Source organism: Xenopus laevis, chromosome 1L (genome assembly GCF_017654675.1).
Source record: "Xenopus laevis strain J_2021 chromosome 1L, Xenopus_laevis_v10.1, whole genome shotgun sequence".
Lineage (NCBI taxonomy): Eukaryota > Metazoa > Chordata > Amphibia > Anura > Pipidae > Xenopus > Xenopus laevis.
Window position 1 is genome coordinate 137,918,279 of NC_054371.1, and position 27,585 is coordinate 137,945,863.

Genomic DNA, 27,585 nt, shown 5'->3' on the forward strand with positions numbered 1-27,585 from the left:
TATTAAACCTGACCCCATTTTGGTAACAGTAGGAAAGCATTATTAACTGAAATTAGCAATACTCTCATCATTTAATAAGATGTTATGTCAGTGAGTGGAAAGTGGTGGGTTATTATAAGGGAAGAAAAACAGGCCAATGGCTGTATTAAATGCTAAAAGAGTAAAAATACATTGCGCAAATGCATATGACATAAAAAAATCGAGAATAAAGATTATGTCCACATTGAATAAGGTTTTTAAAGGAAGGTAGAGACAGAGTAAACGCTGCATCTCATACAGGTACAAGCTCCAAAGTAAGGCATAGTTTGTAAATGCTCATTCTGTAGTTGTGCTTTATCTATATTTTTTGTGAGTTTAATTATCTTTTGGTTTTAGCAGCTTAGAATCTTTGGCAACAATCATACGGATTTAAAAACATTTATTTATATGTTAAACAGTATTTAATTTTAGAACAATTTGCAGATGACCCAAGTCCATCGGCCTAATCAATGGTTTTATAATGTGGTGCAGTCACTAGATGCAGCACTATTCTGTGCAAAATAGTGCCCTGAAAAAGCCCTGTGCTTATTATAATGTGTATGGCAGATGTAAAATACAGGGCGTCTCAATCTGTGTTCCATTCAGCTGTGTACACAACCAAATTAGAACAAGAGCACACAACAATTGTGTTGCTCAAAAGAACATTGTGTATTCACTTATATAAAATAACTTACAGTATGATATTAGATTAAAAGATAATAGTCCAGACAAGTGGTATGCCTTTTAGTACCATTTTGATTACACATTGCAGCTTGTGTCTAAAGTTGTACAAAAGAAAAGGTAAGGGGAGATAAACTACAAAGAAAATATGTTTTTTTCAATATTTATCTTCATGGAAAAGAATGTGGGGATGTTTTGACTGCCACACATCTCCCGACACAAAAGATTTGTTGGTTAGCCTTTTAGACCAGTGATATAATGCATATTTGCATTTATACTTTTGAATATAAATGGTAAAAGGTGACATTAATTGTATGTTTAAAAAGTAACACAGCCTCAAGGGGGTTATTTATCAAAATCCGAATTTATCTAATTTTCTTCTGAAGTATACTCCGACCAAATCCACACGGTTATTTTTTCTTATTTATCAATACATTTTCTTGAACAATTCCTGTGCTGGAAAAAACGCTAAGAAATTGTGAAAATAATAAAAAAATTCCAATCATATGAAATTTTCCGATTTTCCGCCAGAAAACCATGAAATCTTTGGATTTTTGCACGAAACCCAGCGCAGATCAAGATATTTTTGTTACTTCTCCCATTGACTTATATACAACCTCGGCAGGTCTGAGATGCCGGATATTGGATTCGGTCCTTTTCCATCCATGGGGTATAAAAATCACGAAAAATTTAACAAAATTTCACTAACAATTTGGATTTAATAGTAAAAAAACTTGAATTGTTTGCATTTTGGGCATTCAGACTTTAATAAATAATCCCCCAAGTGGTCATAAATACATTTTACTGTTGCTTACAGCATGTTGGCGTGTGTGCAAAACTGAATTAGGGAATAAGTTGGCACCTTTTAAAAATGAACACAACATACGCATTTTACACTATGCTGTCCTGTATATGCATTTCTAATAAATAATATGTAATCTCTTTATACAACACTGAATACTACAATGTAATAAGTTAAATGATCTATAGGCTGTATACCCCCTGTCAAAAGCACTCTCTGTAGCTCATATGCCTGGTCTGCTTTTCTAATTTCTGTCCTTTGTTTTGATTAAAGATCATTTTTCTGAAAAAAAAGCAATTATGTGTTTCAATTTAACTAAATTATCTGTAATCTGAGTTCAGCATTCATTTTGTAGAGATTCAAACAAACAAGCAATTCCAAGTTTTCACAAACATACAGCATACCGCAAATACCAGCTGGTTTTATTTTTAATGGACATCTTTAACTGTTTATTTTTCCTTGTAGAGTTCTGTAATTTCTGTAAACAGATTTCACTCATGGCAGAAGAAACCATCCATAAACACGTTTTTTCCACACAACCTAAGCTTGTTTTTTTTTTTTTATTTGAATAATAAAACAACAAAACATGCATTCAGCAAACAAAAAAATAAAGCAATCATGTTTGTTTTTTATTTCTACACTTTGCATTAATCATTGTACCAGACATTAAACACTTTTCTGTATGTGCCAAATTCACTTTCATATGTTTTAGTTAAGGAGTATTTGTAATATCATATATATGTGTGTGTATATATATATAATATTATGGGATTTACAGAAAGGCCATCTCACATTTGAATCAAATAATTCAAAATTTAAAAACATATTTCCTTTGTCTCTGTAATAATAAAACAATAGTTTGTACTTGGTAACTAAGCTGTATGAATCCATATTTATGGCAAAAAAAATCCTATTGGGGTTATTTATCAAAGGTCAAGTTTGTGAGGCTTTTGAGGTTTTTTTTCTACCTTGAATAAACTCACAAATCAAATGTTTGCTTATTTATGAAAAACACGTAAAAAACTTGACTGAATGCAGTTAGGGAAAAAACTTGAATACCTCGAATTTATCGAGTTATAGGCTAAAAAACTTTAAACACCTCGAATTTATCATATTTTTCGAGGGCAAACCACAGTAAAAATTCTGAAAATCATAAATGCGCTGAATAGAAAAATACTTTATGTATGTGTTTGCTTATTTATTTTTTGTTTCCACTGCAATATTTTGCCGTGCAATTGCAACGGAGACCTGGAATGTTCAAAACTCTTCATTTAAGAATAAAATTAAAACAACAAACTATAAACATTTAGGGAGTTATTTACTAAACCTCAAATTTATCTGGTTAGGCTTTTTGGGGCAAAAACTCTAATTTGTTTTAGGAAAAAAAAAACCTTAGATTTTTCTAGATTTATAATACTAGGGCTGCAAAAAGCCTGAATCTTAAAATCCGCCATCTCAGACCTGTCAAGGTCCTGTATAAGTCAGTGAGAGAGGCACCTATCTTGATATGAAATTATCATGGTTTGCGCTGGGTTTAACCTGAAAATCCAACTTTCGCTGGATTTTATCGTGATTAATTTGTTTTACTTTATAAATTAATTAGGTCAAATTGAGCACGGGAGTTTGGTCTTGTTTTTTTTTTTATAAAATATGAGATAAATTCGGATATTAGTAAATAACCCCCTAAGATAAAGACTATTATGAATTTCCAGCCACAGCGTGATGTCAACCAGGCATTGCAGATCTGACCTACACTTTCAACATACCGTACCCTATAAAAGCAGTGAAACACTGATACCGTATATACTCGAGTATAAGCCGAGTTTTTCAGCATCCAAAATGTGCTGAAAAAGTCTACCTCGGCTTATACTCGGGTCAGCGGGCAGTAGCTGAGATTGCAGTCACTTTTAATCATTCCTATACCAACAGTTCGCTTGGGGAGAGACTGCAATATCACAAAGCGCCCTCTGTTGGTTATATGAAAGCATAACAGTGCGCCCTCTGTTGGTTATATGAAAGAATAACAGTGACTGCAATATCACACAGCGCCATCTGTTGGTTATATGAAAGAATAACAGTGCGCCCTCTGTTGGTTATATGAAAGAATAACAGTGACTGAAATATCACACAGCGCCATCTGTTGGTTATATGAAAGAATAACAGTGCGCCCTCTGTTGGTTGTATGAAAGAATAACAGTGACTGCAATATCACACAGCACCCTCTGTTGGTTATATAAAAGAATAACAGTGACTGCAATATCACACAGCGCCCTCTGTTGGTTATATGAAAGAATAACAGTGCGCCCTCTGTTGGTTATATGAAAGAATAACAGTGACTGCAATATCACACAGCACCCTCTGTTGGTTATATGAAAGAATAACAGTGCGCCCTCTGTTGGTTATATGAAAGAACACCAGTGACTGCAATATCACACAGCGCCATCTGTTGGTTATATAAAAGAATAACAGTGACTGCAATATCACACAGCACTCTCTGTTGGTTATATGAAAAAATAACAGTGCGCCCTCTGTTGGTTATATGAAGAATTAACAGTGATGGCAATATCACACAGCGCCCTCTGTTGGTTATATGAAAGATTAACAGTGATGGCAATATCACACAGCACCCTCTGCACATGGTAGTGGGACAGTGGGACAATGCACACAGTAATCCATTTGGCAATTCTCTGTCACCATCAACTTTGCAAAGAAGTCTGGTTGATCGCTGGGGGGGTCGCTTTGGCGGAATGTGCACTGCTTGGAGACAGGGCTGTAGTTGTGTCTAGGCTTATACTAGAGTCAATACGTTTTCCCAGTTTTCATAGGTAAAATTAGGTACCTCGGCTTATACTCGGGTCGGCTTATACTTGAGTATATACGGTAACTTAATTTGGCCACAGTATGATTCTTACTATTTTGCACTACATCTATCACCCACATTATTATTATTGATAATAATAATAATAACAATAATAATAATAATGTGGCAATATTGTACACTATAACAAAGGCCCAGGTGTACTTTTAGTTCACTTAAATGTGGGAAAGATGTGATTCTTGGTGACAAGAAAAGGTCTTATATACCAGTGTTCTAAACTTGTCAGACTTACTTGCTGTAACTTAATTCTATCTTTATTGTTTATCTTCAGTAAGTATGTTTTGTGGAGCAGAAAGTTGTGACAACTGCACTTAGAAAATACAGTACACCCACAGATCATTATTACTGTAAGAAGTATTTTGTTAATACAATTAGACCTAATCAATGCATTCAATTTTAAAAATAAATTTTTATTTGTTTTGATTCAGTCGTTAATGTGCAAAACAGCAACTGTCAGTCTTTTACACCTAAGTTTGATTAATTGTATTTCTTTGCTATATGCAAGTTTAAAGAGCTGAGTAAATTCTAATTTTGTGTCCTTTTTTTTATTTATTAAAGCCCAAAAGTGCTCCATCACCCAAAGTGCAAAAAAGTTCAAACACCAAAGTGCAACACAGTACAATAAGTACATTGAGTTAGCTTTAATAAAGGCCAAGTCCATATCTCCTGGGTCATCTGGCCAAAAGGAGCAAAAACTGATCCTGGAATCTCTGGACTCCCCTTCCAGCCCAAAAGCTTTCAGGGTCAGGATAACCGATGGATCTCCAAAGAGGTCCCAACAACAGAGTGCGCCCTCGTAGGGCCAGGGTTCAGGGCAGTGTTGGACTGGCCCACCAGGATACCAGAAAAACTCCCTGTGGGTCCAGGTGTCAGTGGGCACTCTTAGGTTTTTTAGTGAGCCCCTGTTCTAAGGTTTTTTGGTGGGTACCTGATGTCCCAGTCCAACACTGGTTCAGTGGAAGGAGCCTAGTGGTCACTCCATCCCCCAGATGTCTAACCCAGGGGGCTGTTGTTCCAGATCCAAGAATAAGTGCATAAGTGCCATAAAAAATATATAGGATAGTTCATAAAATCATGCGGCAGCATGCTGCCCCAGCCTATACCCAGGGTCAAAAGGTGTAAAAAGGGTAAAAAGCATAGTGCAAATGATAAATTGCTGAGTGTGCAAAGTGGCTCTGGTACCCCAGGTTTGCAAAGGTTTGCACAAAACTCGGGCTCAAAATCAAATGCTGCCTCTCTGTCCCTCAGAGAGTGGATCCACATAGATGCAACCCTTAACTAAGATGCACCCCACCAACTAATAAGAACAGATACCAACAGGGTTATTTATCAAAGGTTGAATTTTAGAGCTTTGTGAGGTTTTTGATACCTTGAATAAACTCACAACTCAATTTTTTTCTGATTTAAGGAAAAAACTTGAATGGAAAAAAACCTGAATAAGTGCATTCTTTGTGATTGAGTTTTCTGAGGAAAAAAACTCCAATCTCTCAACTTGATTAAGTTTTTAAACGAAACCCACTGAAAAAAACTCGATCATCATGAAGGCTATTAATATCTTCAAATGGTTCAAGGGACCTCTGCCATTGACTCCTACATGACCTTGATAGGTTTTACAGTAGCTGAAGTATTTTCAGATTCAAGCTATTTCCAGCTTCAGGGTATAATAAATCTTGAAAAATTTGAGTTTTTTATCTTTAACCTGAAAATTCGAGTTTTAACTGAAAAATGTCCTTGAAAACTCAAATTTTTAGGGTTAAATACAACCCGGCCTTTAATAAATCTGCTCCTTGATCTTATTCAAAAGGAGTCCTTTACTAGGTTGCTGAACGTCTCTGCTGTTATAGTAAGTTCGGTATATAAAATACAGCATTACTAGATATATTCATTATTAGGCTTTAATTCTCCTTTAAACAACCTTCTTTATGCAGCAAAAAATGCTTGCCACTTCTTTAACAATAGCAGTATTCAGGTAAAGTCTATATACAGTAATCTAAAGCCTAGAAGCTAATGCTAAAGTCTGCAACAGATTGTATTGCAATATTTTGCATATCTTTGCTAGGGTTCAAAATAACGAATTTCCCTTATACAATTTCAATTGGAAATTAATTTGTTTTATGCTTATGCTTAAAATCTAGAGGCCTTTTGTGAGAGATGCACTTAGTACTTTTAGCATTACATAGAGTCTTCAGAGTAGAGCAAAGTTATTAATGACATTTTCTTGGTAGACTGTCCTTCATTGTTTCTATGTCTTAAACAACAAAACTCTTACTTTTAAAACCATTTTTGATCTTGGCAGAACTATTAAGGATGCTACAGCCTAACTAAAAATCTATCAATCTGAAACAGATTTATTTATTTTTGCACTTCTGAGCAGCTGTCTTAAAAAAATATTGACACAGTGTATGACATTATTTTAAGGGAATGAACGCTGACTGCACTACAGGATTGCATTACTGAATTAACAACCTGTATCCAGAGAAATCACTTTTTTTTAAGCTATATACATGTTTAAGGCTTTTATTTAATTACCTATTTGTTATTTTGTCTGTCATTAGTATTTCATTGCATTCAATTCCGAGACAAAAGAGTTATGTTTTAGGCTTCTGTGTCCTGTGCAGAGATTAAAGCCACCAGTTATTTGGTTGTATTCTTAAATTGTCTTAAAATATACAACAAATTCCAGCTGTTTTGAAAAATTTCTTTGCAATTTAAGGGAACCAAATGCAGGACTTTTTAATGTGTTCATACAATGTTAATGGCCAAAAGAGGGAATTACTGTAAATGCAGTTTGTTACAGAACGACTTTCCTTTATTTTCTTTAAGAGCCTTATTTTAAAAATCCAAATTACCTGACTGTTTTGATGAAAAAGGTCTGACCAAACTAGAATCGAAGATTGGACCTTATTTATTATTAAAAATACTGATTTTATCGGATTGGTCACAAAAAAATCTAGCAAAAATTCTTAAAATTTTCTTTGATTTTCTTCTTTTTTCCCCGATTCGCTAGATTTTTTTTTTTACTTTTTCCTGAAAAGTCAGATTTTTGTCTGAAATAGTTGGATTTTCATGCTAACTCCAGCACAGACCACAGAAACTTCCGCATAGGATAGGGACTGCTCCCATTGACTTATATACAACCTTGGCAGGTCTGAGATGCTGGATTTTCAGACTTTGCATCCTCGGGTTTAATAAATCTCAAAAAATTAGATACTCTTTTTTTCCCTCTAAAAATTTAGATTTTATAGTATAGTATAGTTTTTGGCATTCAGACTAATAAATAACTCCCTAAATATCAGAAAGTAACTGAATCAGCATATAGCTTAGATCTCGTGTCTGCACTAGAGCCAACTGCCATTGGAATTCAAACTACATTGATTTGATGAAGAAGAGCTGGAAAATAAACATCTCTAAGTTTCTATCAATAAACCTTCATCATGCTTTACACAGGGAGAAGATTTCCTTGCAGACTTGTTGGAGCTGTCTAGTTGCCTAGCTAAGGGCCAGAGCAGGGCCATAGAATTGTACTTTTTTGCTGCCCTAGAAATGTTCGCATTCTGTTTTCTAAAATAATGAAAAAGCTACTATGATAACAGATGCATACTGCATATTTATTAACTAGGCTTTAGATAAAAAACTCTATTAATTGCCACCCAAAAATCTAGAAAAATTGAACACGGAACATTGCTAAGCCTGACGTTTTGCTATGCAGTTTGCTTGAGGGCGACAGCTTAAAGAAAATATTTTGCTTACATTTATACCATAGCAAAATATAAGCAAACAATGGCTTGTGACATGCCCGGTGGCTATGCAGGAGTGTGCAATCAGATATTGTTTTTCTACATTATTAAATAATGCAAGACTGTCAATCATCGCCTATAACGATGATAAATAATCAGGGTTTCCTCTTTGGTGTTTAAGACTGCTGATTTAATAATAAATGAGTAATTTAAACACTTTAAAAAAATATTTGAAATCTTTGATGCTTGGAAAATTTCAAGCAATAGTGAACTTTTAATTACTCTTTGGCAGAGATGTATTTCCAAAACAATGTTTCTGAGAAAAAAGAAAATTAAATAAACCATTTTATAAGCAAAGATACCCTAATAATAATAATCATATGTCTTCTGCAAGAATAAATCATTTTACTTTCATTTTTCAAAATCTGGTTTTGCTTTCACTGAGCATGGAACTTTTGAGTTTTTTTTTTATTACAAAGGGCAATCCTATCATTATACCGGTGTGAGATCTCTTATCTGGAAACCCGATATTTAGAAAGCTTTAAATTACAGAAAGGCCACGTAGCATAGGGCCCAGTTTAAGCAAGTACAGATGTCACACACTGCAAACACAGAAATTGACTCCATGCAGACTATGACAAAGTCTTCAAAGGGCATATGCAGTTGCATCCACTTTGGGTAAGTTGGATGCAATAGCAGTAGGCACAGTGCAGTTGGGTCAAGAGAAATGCTGATTTGTGCACTGTGGGGGGGAAAAACATGGTGAGTGCTTTCAAATTGCACTGTGCTCACTGTGTCTAGTTAAGTAAATGCGACCTTATGTGTCTGTACATGAAATTCTGTGCCCACACCACAATTTGTTGTGTGCACTGGCCGCAAAATATGTGTGCATGCACGAGTGCAGAGACTTGCTTAACATAGATGTTTTGTTTTAATTAATTACTGCTAAATCAATTTGTAGGGAAAAAAAAGTGGTACAGGTATTGTATCCCTTACCTGGAAACCTGATGTACAGAAAGCTCCAAATTATTCACAGGCAGAAATAAAACAGCAATGGTTTAACTTCCAGGTCAATTGATATTGTATATCATACAGAAAAATGGCGCACCTCTACAAAAACAACCTTGTTTAGAACTTACCCTACCACTACTGTATCACTAGTGTTCAAGCAGGGAGACACCTTGACCTGACAGCTCTTGGTACTGGACACAAAAAATATTTTTAATTTAAATTATTGTTGCAAAAAGTTATGTAGTTTTGGACATTATTTTAATTATTTATTGGTGCTAGTTTTATTTTCTGCCTCATTGCTTTGCTCAAATGCATTCCTTTGTGGAAGGGTTTTAGATATACACTTAGGATCAGAGTGAATGTGTATAAGACACTGATTAGGTTCAAACTTTTTCTATCTCATTTACTACACTAGAGCCTAGGGAGGTCATTGTCCAAACTAATGTATGAATCATCCTGGCCTAGGATGATTTGTAAATAAATTAAAAACACATAAAGATGTGAAATATAAACCACTAATTTACTACAAAGCTTGTTACTTACAGCATCTAACAAATATACTGTATGTGTATTTATATAGTGTACATTTGTTGGGTATTAAAAGACTCTATAGTGGTGACTATTCTGGGTATTCAGAGTTTTTATTTGATGTTTTTGTTCCCTTTATTCCAATTGATTTATTTTTTTCCCTTTCCGCAAAATTTCAGTACTTGCTCTGGATTTTTCCTGATGTTGAAAAATATTAATATGCAGTTATTCTTTTGTATATGGTCTATATCATACCATAAGAATAACTTAAAGCATAGCAAATAAGGCAAACCAAAACAATCGATTCAGTGCCTGAGAAAAATACAAGACCTTTGTAAGACAGCACAGGAACAAATATTATTGTGTACTTCTGTTGAAGTTCTGTTGCACATCAGGAATGGAAGTGCAACCTACAGTAGCTATGTGTGGCATGTTCTCCTATCATTTTAGCATTCCTCTCATAATGAAAATGCCTCCATTTTTTTAGTAATACAATCTTTCTGAGATCTGCATTGTATAAGGATTCTGAAATCAGAAGGTATACGTAATATACATTCTAATTTGCCAATTCTGAATTGTATCAATCTAATATTCTTTATTTTTCCTAAAACCAGGTATAGCCTTTCTAAAATGGACAACCTGTTAACTACTGTCAACTAATTTGGAAAGAAAAACATACAGATCAACAAAGCTGTTAAGCATTAACGCCAGGTGGAATGAATGGGAGAACCTGCAATATGAGCCATCGGGTAACAGCATCTTCTCAGGCACCCAGTATGATCAATGGACAACAGATCCCCCCCATTAGAGTCCATACAGGAACTCCCTGCCCTTCCTCCAATAGTGCCACTCCCAGCCCTGCGAACGGAGGGCTATATTTAAAGATGCCTATGGGTGGTGGTGTAGCTCCTCAGAGCAGTGAGAGCATTGTACACTTACCTGCTTTAAGTCCCAGAAGGCAAGTCGTCACAAATGGAAAGCCTTTATTCCAAGTTCCCCAGCCTCCAAATCTGCATGCCTCCTCATTATCCAAGCCAAAACATCATGAGTTTGGAGCTGCTTTCCCAGCAGGATGTTTAAAAGGTGAGTACACAAGATAATGGATGTTTGTAGAATATACCAAGGTTATACTTTGTTTAGAAACATTTTCAATAGCCTTTTTATTGTTTTTCCTCTCTCTTGAGGTTATGTTTTCAAAAGCATTTGTTAGGACCAATGTTTAGATACAATGCATGATGCTGGAGGTAGCTTCTTCTGGTCCCATTCATGATTAACTTTCAAGGTACATCTGCCACCCACTTTGAATTCTGTCCACTTCTTAATGTCTCTTAACATAGAGAAGATTTGTTGTTTTGTATTTTCATTTAGTAAAACTGTGAGGACATTTAGGGGCAGATTCACTAAGGGTCGAATTTCGAAGTAAAAAATACTTCGAAATTCGACCCTCGAATTGAAATCCTTCGACTTCGAATATCGAAGTCGAAGGATTTAGCGCTAATCCTTCGATCGATCGATCGAAGGATTTTTCGTTCGATCGAACGATTAAATCCTTCGAATCGAACGATTCGAAGGATTTGAATCCAACGATCGAACGAAAATCCTTCGATCAAAAAAGGTTAGCAAGCCTATGGGGACCTTCCCCATAGGCTAACATTGACTTCGGTAGGTTTTACCTGCCGAAGTAGGGGGTCGAAGTTTTTTTTAAAGGGGAAGTACTTCGACTATCGAATGGTCGAATAGTCGAACGATTTTTCGTTCGATTCGTTCGATTTCGTTCGAATTCGAACGAATTTAACCAATTCGATGGTCGAAGTACCAAAAAAATACTTCGAAATTCGAAGTATTTTTCATTCGAATCCTTCACTCGAGCTTAGTGAATCTGCCCCTTAATCTCACTGGATGAATAAAATTGCTACATTTTCTTCCCTGGGGTGGTGCTCCTGTTTGGAGAAAACTGAGCTGGTCCCTGGCAAAAACTGCTGTAGAATTTACTTGCCTTTATCCTGGCAACCCAGGCATCTCTTGGCAGATTCTTGTTTGTGCAGTAAACCTGGCATGCACAATTGCCAATAGCCAAAGGGCTGACGGTATAAATATAAGAAAATCCCTTGCAGCACTTAGACTTATTTTTTTCATGGTCAGGTGCATTTTTCTTTGAAAGTGAGCATCGGCTCTAGGAAAAACATTATGATCTATTTTACAGGAGGGTGACTAAAATGTTGTCACCCCCCCAGTGAAATAGACAGAACGTTTAAAGTTACATTAAGGTACACTTGAAATTATAATGTACATGTGTTACTTGGGCCATCATTTGTACAATGAACAAAAGCTAAAATATACAATTACAAATTCTTTATGTAATGTTCCTTTTCATTGAGTCTAGGCAGCAGTTGCACAATTTCCAAACTGATTTCACTTGCCTACTAGAACTCACTGTTGAGTGTATATAAGATTATTAGCAAATAACTGCATTTGCCTAATATTGCAGAATTTTAGAAGAACTATAGCTTTAGATCTGCATACCACGTTTGCTAAAGTATATAGCATACCTCCCAACTGTCCCTTTTTCGGAGGGACAGTCCCTCTTTTGACAGCTCAACCTGCAGTCCCTCATTTGTACTGGAAAGTCCCTATTTTCTCTGCACTGAACAGCCAGAAAAAGAAACAAAGTTTCTTACTTAATTGGCTTTTAGCAGAGAGCACAGAACAGCAAATAAGATACTTTTTTGAGACACAAAAAAAAACCCAGTTTAGATAAGGAGAAATATTTTCAAACTTTCATAACCTGCCAAATTTTGTAAAATGAACATGGTAATTAGGGGGTGTGGCCACCAAAATGTTGGGAGGTATGATATAGTAACTCAAGGTAACTTGTGACCATAAAATATTTCAAGTACCTGGTTTTTAAATTGACATTAACTGGTTGTAGACAGAATGGGGGTTGCTATTTAACAGCCCTGGCACAACAAATACAAATGTATTAATATGGATTGGCATTATGTACACAGATCCTTTAACCTAGAGCTTTAAAGGCTCCAACTTGTAACTAAGGATAAGTGTTTACCTTTATCAAAAACAATGTAATACAGGTATGGGATCTGTGGAAACCGTGTTATCCCGAAAGCTCAGAATTATGGAAGGCTATCTCCCATGAACTCCATTTTATTGATATAATCCAAATTTTTAAACTGATTTCCTATTTTTCTGTTATAATAAATCAGTACCTTGTACTTGATCCAAATTAAGATATAATTAATCCTTTTTGGAAACAAAACCAGCGTATTACTGTTAACATGATTTTCTAGTAGACTTAAGGTGTGCAATTCCAAATTATGGGAAGATCAATTATCCGGAAAACCCCCAGGGCATTCTGGATAACAGGTCCCATACCTGTACATTGAATAAAATACTATAGTTTTTGAAACAAATGTTTTACTGTACCATTTTAATGGTACCTTTGTTATTGTAGGGAATTTATTTGTTGGTGTTCCGCCTGATTATTTCTCCTTTCTGACAGACAACAAAATCATGCCTTGCCCTATGGCAAGACTTTCAGAGGGTAATGGCTGCTGGGACTTTTTAGGGTAATTTAGGTACTTCATTTTAAGTATCTCCAAATGCAGTATTAGGGCACCCAGGGCACAGACCTATATTGATTAATATTGCAGTTGCCTGGCAAGCATTCTTACCAGTGCTTTTCAGGCCTAAAAAAGAGAATGATTGCTTTCCTAAGAAACTTTAGTTTGACAAATGTTGATATGATCCTTTCACATGATTGAAATGTTGGTCTGTTTCAGGGTGCTTTAAATGCCTGTTTTTGGGCTGATTAAAATGCAGCCTTCAGGCACCCCAAGTGATCGCTTTTACTTACCTGAAACCCTGGGCCGGTGCACCTATTAGGAGAAAACTACACCGGCCCGGGATTCTTCCAATGAGCTCCATGGAGCTATCTTCTTCTGGCTTCTTTGTTTTCCTCATGGCTGTGCATGAGCAGTAGCAGGAAAACTTTAACTAAAATGCCGTTGTCTGCCTTTGTGGTGCTCGCAGGAAGAATCCTGGTCCTGTGCAGTTTTCTCCTAATAGGTCCCAGGGTTTCAGGTAAGTAAAAGTGATCACTTGGGGTGCCTAACTTTTGGCACCCCCAAGTAAAAAGACCTTTCCTTCTCCTTTAAACCAGCTAAAGGCAATGAGCAATAAACAGCACACACAACGTTTTATGGACATTAAAGGCTGCATTTTAATCAGCCCAAAAAGTACATGCGATCTTTTGAGGGTGCCTAAGTTTTGGCACCCCAAGTAAAAACAACTTTTCTTCTCCTTTAAAGAATAACTAAACTCTTAAAACCAATATGGCTAGAAATTTGAGATTTTATAAACTGAAGTCAAAAAGTTAACAGGACCTTAACATCTTGGATTTTGTTACGAGAGTCAGTGACACTTCACATGGGCTGATGTTGAGAAGCTAGGCTTATGGGCCATTGCAAATGATCAAGAAGAATATGAAGTTCGCCTGTCATATAAGCTGATGCTACAGGGCTGATTATTATATTCTGATGCAGAATGCACTGGTTTCAGAGCTGCCATGTTATGAGAATCTGAATTAATTACTAATCATCTTTTTATTGGGACATTTATATTCTACATATACAGTATATCGTAAGTATTGTTGCGCCCCTTAGTACTCGCATTCCTTGACATGATATTACAGTCATCTGACACTGGGATCAGACTGCCATAAACTTTTCAAAGTAGGCATTTAAGGTACACAGATGCCTAAACAGCCCACATAGAGGCCCAAACAGCCTCCCACCAGCCCAATAAATAGTGACTATGGCAACTTACAGCAGCCATTTGCCAGAATCACAGATTGCCAGTTCTGGCCTGTCGTTGCACATACCCAGCAATTTATTTTCATTTAATAAATCAGACACTAACACTTCACTGTAGGGAAAACATATGGTGTGAGTTTTTGTGGAATTACACTTGGCTTCATAAATGAAACATTTTTGTGTTATGCAGTATATAGTATGAAAACATTTAAAAAACACTATGCATAACTTTGTCCTGTACATTTTAATGTATTTTCATATAACCATAATTAATATTCTATTCTGTGCCAAAACGGAACAAAATGTAAAACTTTGGGTGCATGTTATATTTGAGCATGTTGATGTATTTTTATTTTGAAGATAACAAGTCGCTTGTGAATTTTTCATTGACAGCTGCAGTGGTACTGGATAATTTTGCAATAATATTTGAATTATATTTGAATTTATACGCTAACATTATCATTTTATAATACTTTGGGTCCTTAAGTACTTTATGTCATAATAGATGGCATTTGCTTTCATCAGAAATGTCATAGTTGATGTAGTTTGGATTGAATTTTATATGGGAAGTCTTATGTTATATAATCCATAATGGCATGGATATATCATACTTGAAGTATTATGACTGCTCGTTGCCTAAACCTACACAATCTATGTGCTTTGGGGTTTAATACTACATTTGTCAGATAATTCTATTGTCATCTTTGTGGGACACTACTATTATGCTGTCAAGTGGGGTTTATCAGCAGAGACATTAGCATATGGGAATTCTGCAGACCTTATGTTTTAAGTAAAACATTAATGGAAGCTCTGTACTATGCTAACATATATATATATATATATATATATATATATATATATATATATATATATATATATATATATATATATATATATATATATATAAATATAGGGGCCTGGTTTACAAAGGGCTAGGGACTACTTCAGTAGCACAGAGGACCACACCATTTTTCTCCTTACAACCCTGTGCACTAAAGGGTTGCACCTAGACTTTTAAGAGCTGTTACTGAGCTCTGCACCAAATTAAATGTTCAGAACAAGGAAGTGCAGCAACATGTGGGACCTCCACACTCAATGCCTTCCATAAGCACAGGGCTCCCTATTGTTTTTAGTGGCTTCTCAGATAGCACATTTAAAATGATGATGACGCAGTCATTGCGGAATACATAGAGAGGTTCAGCACTTTGCATCTTGCCTGTGATGCAGCCCACTAATCTAAATCTTTACCTTTTCACCCATGTTTAATTTGCTTACTTTTAACACATTGAAATACCTCCATATATTCTTGCCAAACTAACAGAGTGAAACTGATTCAAGTCAGTCAACAGTAATCTCTTTTATAAAAGGAACACTTGAAATTGTAAACCAGGATTGGGTCATTTTTACAATTTAGTCTTGGCTGACACATTTTCTGAAACAATGGTGCACCTAGGATCCGCTAACCAGTCATGCGATACGCACCATACACACCCCCATATACACTAAAGCACACGCAAATTATGTGTGCTTTAGGTTAGTTTTAACAACTGCAAATGCCCCATGTTCTTTCATATTCTTGAATTTGGCTGGCTTCAGTTCTAAACAGAATACTATCCACCTTGGAATGTTCTTGTAGTCTCCACAAGCTTCCTCCAAGTACTGAGATGTTCTCCTATAGTCTAAAATCATACTGGTAAGTTAAAGAAGAATTAAAGGCAAGCACAGGCACCCTATACAACAGCAGCAATAAGGAGACACTAAGAACAGATCTGCTTCCCTGAACCTGTCCTGAGAATGCAGAGCTGCACAGGAGGGGTTACGTCCAAAATATCTTGCCACAGCCAGTGGCTTCTGATCCACTATTTTGGATTTGGCCGAACCCCCGAATCCTTTGCTAAAGATTCGGCCGAATACCGAACCGAATCCAAACCCTAATTTGCATATGCAAGCAGGAATGCACCGGATCCAGGATTCTGTGCGGGATTCCGCCAGGATTTGGCCTTTTCCAGCAGGATTCGAATTCGGCCGCAAAACCTTTTGCTCAGCCGAACCGAATTTGAATCCTAATTTGCATATGCAAATTAGGGATGGGAAGGTGAAACCATTTTTTACTTCCTTGTTGTTTTCTGGCAAAAAGTGATTTACCTCCCCTTCCCTAATTTGCATATGCAAATTAGGATTCAAATTCGGTTCGGCTGAGCAAAAGGTTTTGCGGCCGAATTCGAATCCTGCTGAAAAAGGCCAAATCCTGGCGGAATCCCGAACCGAATCCGGGATTCGGTGCATCCCTGCTTCTGATGAATTCAACCCTTGAGTATATGTGCATTGGAGGTAACTAACATGGTAAACTCCACTGGACAGGGACTTATGTACTGTAAATGATTAATAACCTCTGTAAAATGCAGTGTGCTAAAGATGGAAGATGCTGTTATTTAGCTATTGAGATTAGAACCTTTCCACCACCTTACCTGGTCATAAAGGTTTTTTCAAAATGAATAAATACATTAATCAAAAACTATATACTGTACAGTATATAATCCAAAAGTTCTTACATGCTTAATTGATCTGGCTCTGATATCAAACCAACCAAATCAAATGCATTTGTTGTAGTCTAATAAAACGATTAGGTTATTGGGGATGCACCTAATGCGGTAATGGTGTTTTTCATTAGGATTAGGACTCTTAAAACATATATTCATATATTTTTTGGATTAGTAAGAAATAGACATACGTCTATTGCTTTATAACTTAGGTCTGAGTTCCTAGAAGTACACATGACAAGTAGCTTTGATATGTGTGTGCCAAAAACATGAAAAACAATAAAATCTATACATGAGATGTAGAATTCAATAAAATAAACACTCATTGTAACTATAAAGAAATCAATGTTTAGCACATGGATTAGATTATATAATAAATTCTTGATTGCAACAACAATAATAAACTACAAAAATGTATGTTATATAAACGCTTTTCTTACACTTCTAGAGTTACAAAAAAAAAAAATCTGTAATGTGGCCTCTCATGCATTGTTCAGGCATTGAAGGGATTAATATTACACACTCGGATCCAGTGAAGAAAAATGAATTTGTTAAGCACGGCTGGCTGTGTTCCAGCTCATGAAGAAACAGTTTTCATTCACAGCAGCCAAAAAGGTGAAAAACAATGTTTACTTTAGTTTAAGGTCTTGGCTGTATAAACTGTACATTAGGAACATTAATTAGCACTGGTGTAGATCAAATTAATGCATTGTACTTTTACTAGCACCGGTAAATAAAACATTTCAAAGCTTGTTCCAAGCAAAATAAACAATGTTCATTTGTTAAAGGCAAAGCAAAGTAACTGGCAAACAACATACCCAATATTAATGTTTTTTTATCATAATTAATTGATTTGTGCTCAGTTTAGCCTGTAATGTTTTTTTCTTTACTTTTTGTGACCTTAAGAGTAAATCAGCAAAGTATTCTATATAATATAATCCAACTACTAAAGGAACTAATATAAGTCTATCCTTAGCTAGTAATAGGGTTATTATTATTAGTGTGCATTTTAAAAACATTAACGTATTGCAGAGTGTTGTAAAGTACATTGAGGAGAGCACAAATAGGGAAAAAAGAAAATGAAACAATTACAGACTACAAACTCTAATACCTGGCCACCAGACTTGCCCCCTTCCACTGCTTTGGGACTATTGGGGGGGACCAAGTTCGGGAACCATTGCACCATTCCTACCCTTCCTCAACTTCATGTGATTTTGGCATTTAAGAACACCGACTGGACTGCTTGTTTTAACTTTGGTAAAAAGAGAGCATAGTAGAGTTTTAATGCATCATTAGATAGAGAAGGTCATAGATCTGACACTACTGACACTAAAACACAATTTATGTTTCTCTTAGAATGCAATTCACTTGAAATTAGTAACATCTTGTTCATCATCAGGCAAGTGAACCCTCCTCTCCAGAGCTCCATAAAAAACAAACAGCTACTTCACTAGTTAAAGCAGTTTGAGAAATGTGAACTTGAGCTGTTGGGGAAATGTGTCTCTTGACAACAACAGCTTGTTTTATGAGGAAACATACATCTACTGAATTGTGTAGAGAATAACGGGCAAATGTGTTTGCCAGTAAGTATCTTTTGCTGTAAATCTCTTCTATTGCTCTGTGTTAATATGCTTTTGGGGGAATGTAATATTGGTCACTAAGACAAAAATTGTACACAATTCGTTCGCAATGCAAATACATTTTCGCAAAGTGAACAATTTTGCCTTTGCCTTTGTCCTCACACGACAGTAGGATAGCGATTGCGAATGTAATCGTTTACGATAGTGCGCAGTGTATGTTATAAAACTTCTTAATGAAAAAGCTGCTACTCCTGCTGCAAAAGTTTATGCCACCTTCAAGCATGTCTTAAAGGTTTGCAATGTGCAATTAAGGTTTGCAATGTGCAGTTAAGGTATGTAATGCAATAAAAACTTAATGAAGAACATTACATTGCAACATGCAAATTTTTATTTTCAAATTTGTTCTCTATGCAAATTTTATTAATTTCCCCCTAAATCTCTGTGCAATATGTGTTTCTATTCAGTGGCTTCACATTAAGCAGGCAATAAAGCAAAACAATTTTTTTTGTTAGAGCCTGGAACTAAAATTGATTTAATAGATTTTTTTAATAATGTTATTTACACAACATAAAAGGAGTTGGTCCTTGCCAGTTTTGCTTATCTGGATCCTTTAGTTTTTGCTCTTTCTTCTTTGTATAATTGACAGTTTGGTTGGCGCTGTTGGTAAACAATAATGCTAATGAACAAATTAACATACACAATAATGCTAATAAACAAATAAGGTGATATAATCAAACCCATAATGTTTTCACCAGGTTTACTAATAGTAACCTGCTATCAGCAGCTGGGCAAATATCAGCAGACATTTACGATTAGTTGCCTATTGAAAAGCATCCTTGGTGTGGGTTACTAGACCCAGTGCCACTTTGACTTTTGTTACTTTAGTTAAAGGGGTGGTTCACCTATAAGTTAAAGGGGAACTATCACAAAAATTAAAATGTTATATAAGCTTCAGCATACTGAAATAAGAAACTTCCGAAAAACGATCAATTAAAAATTCTGTAATATTTCTGAAATAATCAAGTTTAAATTCACTATTTCTCTCTCAGCATCTGTTTCTCTGCATTCTGTATTCATGCAGCAGTTGGGTGTTAGCTGAATATATCTTATAGGGGGAGCTTCCTTTCCTAGCAGATGTGTATGAGCTCACTCAAATAACTGATTCCAATACAAACAAAATCTAACAAAATATTTGCTTTTTGCACAAATCCTGCATGTAGAGAGACATGATCTCTGGTGATTTTAATAGAGTGAGTTCTAATACATCTTCTAGGCAAAAGAAGCCCCCCTTTTGCACAATTGACCTTTGTGAAAACAGCAAATACAACAGCCAATTACACCTCTACCCTGGCATCTACCCCTAATGCCATTGACGCATTTTTGCAATGGTCAGAGGTGGCTATGGTTGTCACCTTTTTCTTTTTGTGAAAAGGGGCTGGAGGCGGGCCAGTGATGTTGGAGGGTGGGTGACAGGGGAGGCAGGGTGGCTGACATCAGGGGCGGGATTGATGACGTCTGATCGCCATGTCGTTCACTTCCTGTTTGGATTTCCTAATTTGGGTATCCGGACAGGACGTTTTCACCCGGGCAGCTCTTCCAAAAACCGGTTGGTCCCAGTGAAATCCGGACAGGTGGTAATCCTAAAATGGCAACCCTGATGAGACCTTGCACTTTTTTAATTATGGAATTAAAATTATGAATTTAGAATATACTTATTTTTTCAAGTACCACTTTAAATTAAGAAAACACAAATAGCATGCAAATACAGAACATCTTAGTGCATAATTAAGGTCTTAATGAAACCTGATACAAAAGTCCCATTAAATGAAGAATACCTTTGTAGCTAGAGATAAACACATTTCCTGTACAGTAAGCTGTGTAGCTTTTGTTGCATCTTGACTTACAGTATGTGCTGCTGATTATTCCACTGGCTGCAGACATAAAGCACTAAAATGCTTCCATCAGTCAATGATGACTACTGCTCGTAGACATCAAGACTTGAAGACGTGCTAAACATTTACAATAGCCAGGAGGCAGCCATCTGTGAATCTCAATGTGTTATATTCATCATTCTGAATGTAATCTAGACACATAAAAGGGATTTAGATGTATTGATGATTCTGTCTTTTGTCACTCCTAGGACTGTACTATTCTTTTCTCATAATTATTCAACTTGTATTGTTGGATCCAAAGAATGTCTTGGTCAGAGACTTAGAAGGGCAGTTATCATATGTTTTTTATAATTTCTTATTGATGTTGACTTTTGGAAAAGGATAGGTTTTGAAAGAAACAAAATGGGCTTTCTTTTAGTATAGTATACATAGTTGCATGAACAAAAAACACAAAGCAAACTTATAAGAAGGCTTGCATTTTGGAAAAAAATTAAACAGCTTGGTACACTGCACACTAGGTGATGCTTGGTTATAAGATGTAAGCTATTGGTTATGTTGTATATTATAGAAAAAGTGCTAGGGAGGTGTTCTCAAAATATACCTGTGCTTTCATCTCTGTTCCTATCTAAAGAATTCAAGGTAATTAATAATTATATAATAATAATAAACATAACAATAATATATTTTTCGAGTTATTTGAGGACCCATTGCATTTAGAAAATGTCTCATAATTAATTCTCATTGTCTGCATAATGTAAAGAGGCACTTGTAGGGGCTAAGAGGGCCATTGAATGATCACACAAGAAGCCGAATTGTCGATGTGTTTAAAAAAATTGCAATAGTATATACAGGTTTTCCAAGTGTTTCCCAAATGTTTTCTATCTACTACAGCATTTTTCTTGTCCCAGTTCCTGTTAGAATGCATTGCTTCACTGTAAGGGCTTTAAAAATCGGTTTCTACATTTTCATTTTAATTCCTACATTTGCTGTCACTTGTGCTTGGAGATCTTTGCGTCTTTGTGGAAATTGCCAAGTTTAATTTTGGGGAGGCTCTTTTAACATATATTTAACATCAATGTACACCACTAGTGTACAAGTTAACTTTCTGACACATTCTGATTAGCTGTATCTTGCACAAGGCAGCAGCATGCTAATAACAATGGAAATAAATAATGGTCAGTTTTACCAGCAGATCCCTTAGCTGCTTTCTTTACTCTTCATTGAATTCCATTGCCCTAAAGGCTAAATGATCAGAAAGGCATTTACATCCACAGTAATTATGTTACTTTGCTGCAGAACACTATCCATTAGGTCTGATGATGGGTGCTGATGCAGATTTCAGAGAATCTGCTTTAAAGTTTAAACAGCGGAACTAGAACATCTTAAAATCATCCTGTAAAATGAGTTTCCTGCTGCAGGCTGTACAGGAACAGTGTGGTTCATGAAGTGCAGTTGGTTGTATGTAGTCTCTGTTGTGCTGCACCATGAGGCTTTCATTGTTTGGAATACTATGCAATGCAGGAAATATGATGCACATAGAATAAATACAACATTGGAAAAAAACCCTCCTCTTAACTCTGAACACTTTGGGCATTGTTCATAGAAAGAATTCCTTTCAGTTTAGTTGCACATTCTCATTAATATTTCCTGATTTTTCCTACTGAATTGGAAGGGAATTGCTTTTTGTAAGTTGCATCCTAACACTAATGAGTTGACGTAATGCAGATTACTTATTTGTTATCCTTTAATAAGTAATAATTTCAAAATGTATTAAATGAGAAATTTGCTCACTAGAGAGCTGCATCCCCCCTTAATACATGTTTATTTGGAAAAGGAGTTTGGAAAAAAAACATTTGTGGTAAGACAAAGTGTTGAATCTTAAAGGCAATGGCACAGGTTTGGGGTCTTTTTCCATTTAAAAAAAACAAAAAAGGCTTAAAAATTATAATCGCCCCCCAAATTAGATCATACACAGCAAGAACTTTCATTTGAAGCAACGTAGGGGGTTCTTCACAGTCAGGACAGTGAGGTTGTGGAATGCACTGCCGGGTGATGTTGTGATGGCTGATTCAGTTAATGCCTTTAAGAATGGCTTGGATGATTTTTTGGACAGACATAATATCAAAGGCTATTGTGATACTAAGCTCTATAGTTAGTATAGGTATGGGTATATAGAATTTATGTGAAAGTAGGGAGGGGTGTGTGTATGGATGCTGGGTTTTCATTTGGAGGGGTTGAACTTGATGGACTTTGTCTTTTTTCAACCCAATTTAACTATGTAACTAACTATGTAACTATAAGTCTGAGAGTGAGGTTTTATAGTGTGTGTGCTCAAATGCGAGTCCTAGATGTCCTGACAATTTCTACACTCCGTCCACTGCAATAAAACAGTAAACATTAAACATTAAAGCAATGCAAATCACCCTGCTTATTAATATATTATTATTTTCTTATTATAAATATCTCCTTAATATCTTATTTACACACCATAATATAGATTGCAGATTGCTTATTTAGTCGACACATAAATTAAGCAAAGAAGATCCTGATATACTACTAGTATTAGAATTACATTTAGGTCAAGTACCAAAGCAACATTGCAATCATGGTTACAGTTTGCATTTTTCATGGTGCTGGAATACTTCACATGCAGTGTCAATCAAATGTTGAATTTTTGCATCTGGGTGATTTCTGAAAATAAATGTTAGTTTTTGTAGCCTTTGAAGCTAGACTTTAATTTTAGCCATGACAGTGCCAGATGTTTCCACACTTTAGACATTACTAGGTTGCTCATGGAACAAGGGCTGCACATAGCTATCCACTTGGGGAACACTCCAATTCTAAAACGATTCAGATTTAAACATCTGCAAGTGTAGTATTGGTGAGATATTAATGTGTCTAAAAGCATATGAACTACTGAGCCTGATCAAAGTGGCCAAGTGGGAGGTAAAGAATCCAAAATCAAGCATATCAAGCAGGATGTCATGCCTGAAGTTACCATTTGAAGCATACAATGCAAGGAAAGCAATATTAATATTCAATAAATGAAAGTTGCCTTAAAATTCTAAATTTACTATTTTTAATATATATAGAGCATTTTGTTACATTTCTTCATCACAGATCTTTGCATCTATTTTTGGAACCACTTTGCTTTCTAAAAAGTATTTACAGTTTTCATGTAACACTTTCTGTTTGATTTTGAGGGGAAGTGTTGGGGATTTTAACACAAAAAAATAAAGCCAATTCATTGGAGAGAGATAAGACTGCATGGAAGGAATATTGACCCTTTTTTAAAATCCCCAGTTCGAGAAAACAGAGTGTGTGTCATTTGTACAATACGAATTGTCGCTCGATTTTGTCGTGACGTTTTGTCGCTCTGATTTTTTTGAGAGTTCATTTTGTTGAAGGGTGTTTGCTCGATTTTGTTTTCATGAAAAACTGAGATTAATTTCGTTTTGTAAATCAGCCTCTTACTGTATAGAAATCTTACTAAGCAAACTTTTTGGATGTCTTTTGATGTGAATAATATATTTTTTTCTGAGACATAACAAGAAAACAAGTATCGATTAATTTAATTTAACTTTTGCACCTACCTACATGGTCAGTGTAAACAATTAGTGTGTCCCTTATGAATATATCTACAATTCTTTTACTTATATTTGTTGCCTGCCGTTGTGTTGTGTGAATGGTTTGAGCATTTTGTGCTTTGTAGGTCTCTGTCCTGCTTTTTAATGGAAACCATCTGTTTCTGTTTATGTTGCACAATTAGATTCATAAGATGCAGTGAACATTTATTAGAATTTGACTGCATTCCAGCATAAACTTTGGATTATCATTGACAACAGTGGGTAGTTTTTTAATTCCCAAGTGAATGGTACTCATTTTACTTAGATTTATTGTTGTAGCCTTGTGATTTCCCACCCCAATCGTAGCTGTCAAGGGGCAAATTTATAAAAGATTGAATGGCCTTTCTTGTAAAATGTGTGATCTTTGTGGAAATTTTGATCAAATTAATCAAATTATCCTACTGTTTGTTTAAGTTAATAGGAAAATTTGATTCACTAGTTAAAAATTTTGATTTAACATTGTCTGAGGGAACCAATCCCTCAGAATACTCAAAAAATATCCACTCGTATCGTTAAATTGTGTAAAAGCCCTCAGTAGTAATTTGTCTCTGTTTAAAAAGTTGCTTCAGACTATAGGGGTCATTCTTGACAGGGGGGGATATGTAGAAGTGCACTAAATAGAGCAAGATCGCTCCCCTTAGTGCGCATTCTATGATTCTAATGGCCACTGCTTTTGAATAGAAGTACATAAAAAATGGGGAAAAAGAGATATATGAGTTATTTGTGTCATGAGCTTTTAATGTGTTCATAAAGAGAACTGCTTAATGAAGAATGTTTATTTACATTGTTAGTAGGCAACTACTCATTTTTGGTTTATTTTAAAAATGTGTACATTTTACAAGGGCACAGCTGGATACAATCATGCAAAATGTTAATGATAGAAAGGTATAGTAAAATAATGGCATGTATGGTCGTAATGTTGCCATGCAACGTGTCCATAATTAGGGTCCAAAAAGACTTTGAGAGATATTGAGGGGTAAGTTTAACCTCTAGAACCTTAACCTATTCGAAACTGAGATTAGTAAAATGTTCTGCAACTCAAGAGTCAAACTGTAATCAGGGGGTTTCAATCTGTTCTTTCAGTTGTTGATGAAGTACAATTGCCAGCCCAGCAGTCAGAATGTTTGGTACAGCTAATATTTTTCAAAAATAGTTAAATCTTCAGATTTGGTAAATGTCAATTAGAAGTAGGATTTATTGAAAACTGTTTCCTTCATCATATGACATGTTTTATGGCTTTTTTTATTGATCCACACTCCACAGAAAAGAGGCAATGAATTGGGAGAAATTAAGAACTTATTTTCCCCATATTGTTGCACTAACACATTCAGTTCATGTATTGCCCTTTTATAAATATAAGCATGTTAGATAAACCACAGACTTCATGTCCCAACTATTTTTGTCAAATAAATATTTAGTTGCCTAGTCACTGCCCAAAACCACTGCATATATTAAATGTTTCAGTAATGTGCAAACATTTAACATTCAGTGTTTTTTGTTGTTCTTTTTATTAATTTATTGGAGCATTATAGACCTATTATAATATTAATATCCCACTTTGAATTGGGAGCATTCAATCATTCTAGCTGATAAATTGTTGCGGATTGTTTGGAATTGATTTTTCATAATGGTGATTAGTAAATTGGCAACATAGATTTAATAAAGTTCAGCTACTAACATTTACTGATTTACACCGCTAAATAGGGTATTATTAATGGATCGCTATGCTTTTTCGTCGTTTTTGATCATTTTAGTCAAATATTAATTAATGTTTTAGAAAGAACATATTGATAATTTCTGTAAACATATAACTGAAATGTACTTTCTTTTTTATATCAAATTATTTTTTTGGAAAATGTAATTCAAATGCAAGTTAGTCAACATTTTATGCATTTTTGGCTTAGAGGCACTTCCTGAGCTATTTAACTTTTAGTTAACTTCTGTATCAAGAAATATGGAGGTAAATAGCCTGTTAATAAATATATACAACTATATAACTTATTATACTTTATGCATGAAAACATGGTTGATTTTGAATGTCTTATATCTGCCAAGCTCACCAATACCAAATATGGGTTTAATGGAGATTTCTGTATGCATATACTTAAAACCTACACACTAAAACTGGTATATAATATTTTTCTACTCCAAACTACCATCATATATCTCTGGGTGCTTTTAGGCAAACAGAAAATTAATGAGAAAATGATTGAATTAAACAATGAGAATCACCACAAACCACAGTATAAATTACTTTGAAGCACTTAATGAACTGGTTGCCACAAACTGCAAATGCTTGCATGAAATTACAATCTTACCTAAACATTCCCTTCACCTTCTAAGCTCACCCCACAGATGTATGAAACGTATAACTATGAGTGTCAGGCTTTTATTCTGAATGTATATATGGTGTAAGTCATGTAAAACAAGCATGCTGTAGTGTGAATATAACTAGTTTTTCACACTAACTAAAAGTTGTTTGACCTTGAAACTGACAGAGAAAAATAAATTGAAAAAGTGTTTGGAAGGGTGCAGAAAAGCATACGCTCAAGAGAGTGCTGTGATGCTGAAAATACAATTTTGCCATGTGTTTCATAACGCTGACAAAAAAAGTTCCAAAGGTCTGCCACCTAAGTGTCACACTATTGCATAAATGCAGCCGAATTTGATTTTTTAGGTTTTAAAATATTTTTAATGTATAAAATCAGGTGTCATGTTGGAGCAAAGGGGGGATGTACAGTGGTTTATTACACATTTTAACAGTCATTTAAGTAGTGATGAGAGATTTTGTGGATCTTGATCATACAAAAAGTTAGTTGGTATAATACTTTTTTGCATTGATTTGGACTTTCTGTGTTTAAACAACATGTGACATTCTACAATCTTGCCCAGACTAGGACTCAAGTATACTGTCATAATTTAAGCACTAACCAGAGTCTAAGCAAAAATGTTTAGAGAAAAAACAATATCTAGAATACCAGACGCAATTTCTAATATATAAGCTAACGTTTCTTTTAACCAAAACCATAATTGGAAACATAGGTTCAATGACTGTTAACACATGGTGTACCGTTGCTGAATTCGGACATAATTCGGACATAAAAGATCATTTTTTGGGGCGGGATTAGGGCAAAGATTAGGAGTTGGAAGAAAAACGCTTTCTGCTTTGAATCATATATAGTAGTTTTAATCCTAGTTCTTGTTCTGCATTATGCTTTGTACTGAGTGCTGCGCTATACACACTGTTTTTTTCCCTTTTTCTTGGAAAGAAAAAGCACTAGAGAATTCCAGTTAATTAGCATGCCTTGAACCAATGAAAGGACACAATTGAAAAAAGGAATGCCTTACTATTTTTGATAAGTGTAAAACTTCATGAACAATGCTGGTTTAAAATGTTTTGGGGGCATTTGTGTAGGTTTCCCAACACTAGTTTTTCTCTATGCTTGCCATGATATATCAAAAA

At 35.3% G+C, this 27,585-nt stretch overlaps 1 protein-coding gene across 1 annotated transcript in view; it reads left to right on the forward strand.

Annotated features, from left to right (window-relative positions):
• glis3.L (GLIS family zinc finger 3 L homeolog) overlaps nt 1-27,585 on the forward strand; it is a 216,129-nt gene that overhangs the window by 14,317 nt on the left and 174,227 nt on the right. Inside the window, exon 2 of the mRNA XM_018258381.2 lies at nt 10,270-10,738. Coding sequence (XP_018113870.1) covers nt 10,372-10,738 — 367 coding nt within the window. The 5' untranslated portion in view covers nt 10,270-10,371. The remainder of the gene's footprint in view (nt 1-10,269; nt 10,739-27,585) is intronic.